The following is a 5,942-nucleotide window of genomic DNA, read 5'->3' as shown; positions in this document are numbered from 1 at the left end:
ATGATTGCACAAACTTCTCACAGAGTCTGTATCAAAAATGAAACACCAAGTACCTTAAAATAATTGAGTACCTTGAAGCATTAATGACCCCACTGAGTCTCCTTACTGACAAAGCCTCCCCAGGGACTAATGACAGCAGATAATTGGAGGCTGTGACTGCACAATCTTTCTCATAGCATCTGTATCAAAGGGAAACACCAAGTAGCTTAAAAAACTGAAGTACCCTGAAGCATTAATGAGCCCCACTGAGTGTTGTTACTGACAAAGCCTCTCCAGGGACTAATTACAGTAGATAATTGGAGGCCAGGATTGCACAAACCTCTCAGAGACTCCAAGGCAAAAGCCAAACCCAAAGTCCTTTGAAAAAGCTGCAGTCCCTGCAGGGAGCATGAAGGAGCCCCCAGGGCCATTGCTGAGCAAGGCTCCCCAGGGACTCCTTGCAGCAGATCCTTGAGGCCACTGGGATGTGGGCTAGGGGGGGATGCTGAGGGCAGCACAAGGGGCTGACAGTGCCCAGCCTGGCTGGGGCTGGGCCAGGAGGCCCCAGGGCCTCAGCACAAGGTGTCTCCTCCCAGCCCTTGCTGGCACAGACCCTGCTGTGCCCCAGGGCACCAAGACTTGGCTTCTCTCTGTCCCCACCTGTCATCACTGCCTGCAGTTCTCTGCTCTGCCTGGGGCCTGGGGACACTTGCTCAGTCGTGTCCCTCGCTGGGACCCATTAAAAGTCCAAGAAAGTTTGGAGTTGGATTCTGCCTTGGAGTTCTGGAGAGGTTTCTTCAGCTCCCTCTCAGGGACTGATGTTCAGGGCCTGAGCACAAAGCCCCAGAGGCTGATTAAAGTCCTTGTGCTGTGTCTGTGCTGCTGAGCTGGGCTGGGCTCCTGGCGCAGAGGCAGCTCCTGGTCACCAAGAAGAGCTTCAAAAGCACATTTTTCTGGATGAGCAGCTCTTGTGCCAGCCCAGCAGGGCTGGGGCACTGCCTGCAGCCAGCCCGGGCACAGCCCAGAGGCACAGAGAGCTTCAATCAGTCAGGGCTGGGAAGGGGCTGAGAAGTGCCTGGGGCACAATCACTGCCAGCCCTTGGCACAGGAACCTCTGGCTGCAGGACAGTGCAGCTGCAGCTCCTGGAGCCATCTCCTGCAGCTGGAACATGCCAATGCCTGCAGAGCCTGTGAGTACATTCTCTGCTTGTCTCTTGTGCAGAGCAGCCAGGGGTGCCCAGGGCTGTCCTGCAGAGCAGGGTCCTGCAGCCCAGGGCGCTGTGCTGGGGCAGGGACTCTGCTGCCTGCCAGGGACAGCTCTCAGCCAGCCCTGGCAGCTGCTCCCAGCACTGGGCAGAAGCTCTGGGGGGAAGGAGCTGCCCTGAGCAGGGCAGGGGCTGCTGCTGAGAGGGGCTGGGTGGGGCAGGGCTGCTCCCAGCTCCAGACCAGCCTGGGCACAGCTCCGCAGGGCACCTCCCAAAGAAGGTAAGCCTGGAATTGCTGTAAAGATCAGGAGCTTTCCTGAGAGTGTTTTCAATTTCCTGCTTGGAGAAGGATGGGAGAGTTGGCATGATGACAAAAAGATTTTTGCTTTTTTTACATTTTTATATATTCATGGCTCTGTAAGTTATTATTATATAGTTTTAAAACTAAATTCCTTACTCTATTCTATTAATCTCTTAATTAACTCGATTAAGCAACTATTATATAGTTCTATACCTTATAATCATTAATTAACTCAAGTACATTTCCTAACTTTCTTTTAGATTTTAGAACAATAAGCTGACAGTCTACATTACTGAAATACTTTCTTATTATCCGTCTTATTATCAAATAGTCATATTATCAGGAAGAGAACCTACTAAAACATTTTTTTATTGACCAGATAAATAAGCAGTCATAACAAAAAGTGAAGGTAAAGAAGCCCTTGGACCTACTCCAATGGATTGAGCCAGGACTGTGTAACTGGGGCAACTGAATCTCCTACTGGATATTCCTGTTAAATATCCTAATTAATCAACCTTAATAAATTGTTGAAATCAGGGACCAAGTGTGCCCCATCCCCACTGGGACACCTGGAAGCTTCCAATTATTATCTGCTTTTTCCTTTACTGTTCCAACACTGTTGCAAGGGTTTTTTCTCTTTGGATTCTAGACAACAGGGGGATGAGAGAAGCAGAACAGGAATTGTAATCCCAGAATCACAGAATATTCTGAGTTGAAAGGGACACACAGGATCATCAAAGGAATGTTTGATCTTTTACAGGGACTGCAAAACTGTAAATTAAGTTGATCAGTGTCTCTGCTGGGAGCCTCCCAAAGGGCCCTCAGCCACTCCTCAGCCCTGCACAGCAGCAGCATCACCTTTGCAGGGCCCAGCAGGGCTCTCCTGAGCTGCCCTTGCCCAGCTGCACACAGAGCCTGCCCCAGCCAGGGCCCTGCACACAGGCAGGTTTCTGTAGGGCCCCAGCCAGGGCACGCAGGCTGGGATGGGCTCTGTGAGCGCTGGCAGGGACAAGGCTCCTCTCAGGAGGGAATGTCCAGGCCCAGGGAGATGCTCAGGGAAGCAGAGGGGGCTGGAGAGAGCAGGGCTGGGGCAGGAGGGCACTGTTGGTGTGTGGGAGGTGCCGGGCACAGCTGGGCACGGGAACACTGTCCTGAGTGCCCGGCTGTCTCTGCCCTGCCCTCTCAGGCACAGCACCACAACATCTGCTCTTGCTTCTGCACTGCCCTGACATTGGCACTGTTATCTGCTGCTCTCAGGGAGGCTCTGGCATCTGCAGCAGCTGAGTCAGGCACTGCCCTTGGCATTCCTGCCAGGCAGGGCTGTCCATGGCAATGGGGTGTCCAAGCTCCCCTGGCACCTGTGGGGCTGTGGGCAAAGCAGTCCATGGCAAAGGGGAATGAGCTGAGCCCCCTCCCTGAGATCCCATCATGGGCACAGCCAGGGATCTCCTTGCTGTGCCCCGCCAGGCTCTGAGCTGCCCTCCTGGGTGCAGATCTGTGCCAGAGCCTCTGGGAGTTCCCTGAGTGTCCCACGGGCAAGGGCAGAGCTGCCACAGCTGAGGAAATGCTGCTGGGTTTGCCCAGGGAGCCGTGAGTGTCCTTGGCACAAGGGGGTGCTGAGACCTTGCCCAGAGACCTTGAGAGAGGGTGAGACATTCAGGGATCCCTCTGCTCTGGGCAGGGTCTGGTTTATCCCAGGGTGACCCGGGAGTGTGACTGGGCTCTGATTGCAGCCAAAGGTGCAAAGCCAGGGCAGTTGGGAACAAGCCCATCCAGCCCCTCACCTTCCCTGAGCCATAGGGAATCCTTTGCCTCTCCCATCTCTCAGTGGCAAACTCTGAGTGCAGCAGAAATGCTGGGGATTTGTGACCTCAGAGAGCCAGGAATGATGTATGGGTAAGAAAAAATTCTTTAAACCAGCACCTGCCACCCATGTCCTATAGAATTGGGAGTGCAGATGCTACCAAGACTTCCTGCAGTAGGAGTGATTCCCCTGACAAATCCTGAATATCCAGCCTTGTCCCTCTGCCACATGGCCACAAACCCAGGGCAGTGGGGCAGGGATGGCTACTCGAGAGCCCCCATGCACAGGCCTGGCTGCTCCTTGCACACTCAGCCAGCACAACTGGAGCTCAGGCAGGGACCTGGGTGAAGGTTTTCCCAGAGCAGGAACAAGGCTGGGTGAGTCCCAGCGGGGCAGTCTGCAGGGAATGGCCCAGGTTTGGCCCAAAGCAGCCTCTCCTGACTTTTCACTGTCCTTTCTCCATGAACAGGTGCCCATGTGCAGCCGCAGCAAATGTCCAACAGCAGCTCCATCAGGCACTTCCTGCTGCTGGCATTGGCAGACACGCGGCAGCTGCAGCTCCTGTACTTCTGCCTCTTGCTGGGCATCTCCCTGGCTGCCCTCCTGGGCAACGGCCTCATCATCAGCGCCGTAGCCTGCGGCCACCACCTGCACACGCCCATGTTCTTCTTCCTGCTCAACCTGGCCCTTGCTGACCTGGGCTCCATCTGCACCACTGTCCCCAAAGCCATGCACAATTCCCTCTGGGACACCAGCAACATCTCCTACACTGGATGTGCTGCTCAGCTATTTCTGATTTACTTCTTCCTTGGAACAGAGTTTTCCCTCCTGACCATCATGTGCTACGACCGCTACGTGTCCATCTGCAAACCCCTGCACTACGGGACCCTCCTGGGCAGCAGAGCTTGTGCCCACATGGCAGCAGCTGCCTGGGCCAGTGCCTTTCTCTATTCACTGCTGCACACGGCCAATACATTTTCGCTGCCCCTGTGCCATGGCAATGCCCTGGGCCAGTTCTTCTGTGAAATCCCACAGATCCTCAAGCTCTCCTGCTCAAATTCCTCCCTCAGGGAACATGGGCTAATTGCAGTTAGTGCCTGTTTGGTATTTGGCTGTTTTGTGTTCATTGTTTTCTCCTATGTGCAGATCTTCAGGGCTGTGCTGAGGATCCCCTCTGAGCAGGGACGGCACAAAGCCTTTTCCACCTGCCTCCCTCACCTGGCCGTGGTCACTCTGTTCATCAGTAGTGTCATATTTGCTCACCTGAAGCCCCCCTCCATCTCCTCTCCATCCCTGGATCTGGCCCTGTCAGTTCTGTACTCGGTGGTGCCTCCAGCCCTGAACCCCCTCATCTACAGCCTGAGGAACCAGGAGCTCAAGGCTGCAGTGTGGAGACAGATGACTGGATGGTCTCAGGAACATTAAACTGCTGGCAAATTTCTGCAAATCACCTGTAATAAAAGTCATCTTTGAGTCTTCTTGTTGGTTTCATCTTGGATGTTCTTTTGCTTCATTTTAGTTAATATTGTCGCCAAAGAAATGTCATGGTTTGTGGCAGTTTTGTTGTGTTTATCTTCACATTGCCTGTGGCCACAGACTGTGGCAATGATGGGCTGTACTCTTGGTGTATTTAAAAGAGATAAAGGATGTCCCAGCAGAGTTTTCTGCAGAGATGCCCTTTTGTTGCCTTCTCTGGAGCTGCAGCAGCAATGTCTGTGTGCAGAGCTGGGGCAGATCAGTGCTGGCCCAGCAGCTGTGCCCAGCAGCAGCAGCAGCAGCAGCACTTGGTGTTGCCAGTGCTGCTGCCGTGGCCCTGCCCCGCTGCCCTGGTGGCCCTGGTGTTGCTGCAGGGCCTGAGTGCCCTCAGGGCCGGGCACAGCCCTGGGGGTGGCAGTGCTGGGGCTGCAGCAGGGACAGGCCATGGGCACTGCTGGGGCAGCGCTGACGCCTCAGGCCAGGGCCTGGGCACACTGCTGCCTCATGTCCAGCCTGCTGTCCATCAGTCCCTGCAGGTCTTTTCTGCATGGCTGCTCTCCAGCCACTCTGTCCCCAGCCTGTAGTGCTGCAGGGGTTGTTGTGGCCAAAGTGCCGAACCCGGCACTTGGACTTGTTAAACCTCACCTTGTTGGATTTGGGCCCTGGATCCAGCCTGTCCAGGGCCCTGTGCAGAGCCGTCCTACCCTCCAGCAGATCCACACTCCCAGCCAACTTGGTGTCACCACGGTTCCATGAGGCCCCAGAGTGTCCCAATGGTCTCCATGATTTCATGAGGCCTCCCAGTGTCACAATGTCCCTTTGGTTCCATATGAGCACTTGGTGTCACACAGTCCCTTGGATCCTTGGGCCCTGCAGTGTCACAATGGCCATTGCTCCCCCAAGGCCCTGCAGTGTCACAATGGATCCTTGCTTCCATGAGGTCTGGCAGTGCAGCAATGCTCCCCTTGGTTCCACTCTGTCACAATGGCCTCTTGGTCCCAAGGGCCACCACGGTATCAAATATGATTCCTTCATTCCAGGAGTCCCTGAGGAGCAGAACTGGCCCCTTGGTTCCATGGGGCCCTGCAGTGTCACAATGGCCCCATCGTGGCACCAGGTCCTGCTCTGTCACAATGCTCTGCATGGTTCCACAGGGCCCTGAAGTGTCATAGTGGCC

At 54.8% G+C, this 5,942-nt stretch overlaps 1 protein-coding gene across 1 annotated transcript; it reads left to right on the top strand.

Annotated features, from left to right (window-relative positions):
* The first annotated feature begins 3,781 nt into the window (after window positions 1–3,781).
* LOC139604474 (olfactory receptor 14C36-like) lies at window positions 3,782–4,714 on the top strand. Its single transcript, XM_071455627.1, has one exon. It carries the CDS (start codon window positions 3,782–3,784, stop codon window positions 4,712–4,714), a length of 933 nt encoding a protein of 310 aa, XP_071311728.1.
* The last annotated feature ends 1,228 nt before the right edge of the window (window positions 4,715–5,942 follow it).

This window comes from Agelaius tricolor, unplaced genomic scaffold, assembly GCF_023055355.1.
Source record: "Agelaius tricolor isolate 1412-34295 unplaced genomic scaffold, bAgeTri1.0.p SCAF_51, whole genome shotgun sequence".
In the NCBI taxonomy this organism is placed as follows: domain Eukaryota; kingdom Metazoa; phylum Chordata; class Aves; order Passeriformes; family Icteridae; genus Agelaius; species Agelaius tricolor.
Note: the sequence above shows the minus strand (reverse complement) of the source record. Positions and strands in the feature narration are given on the sequence as shown.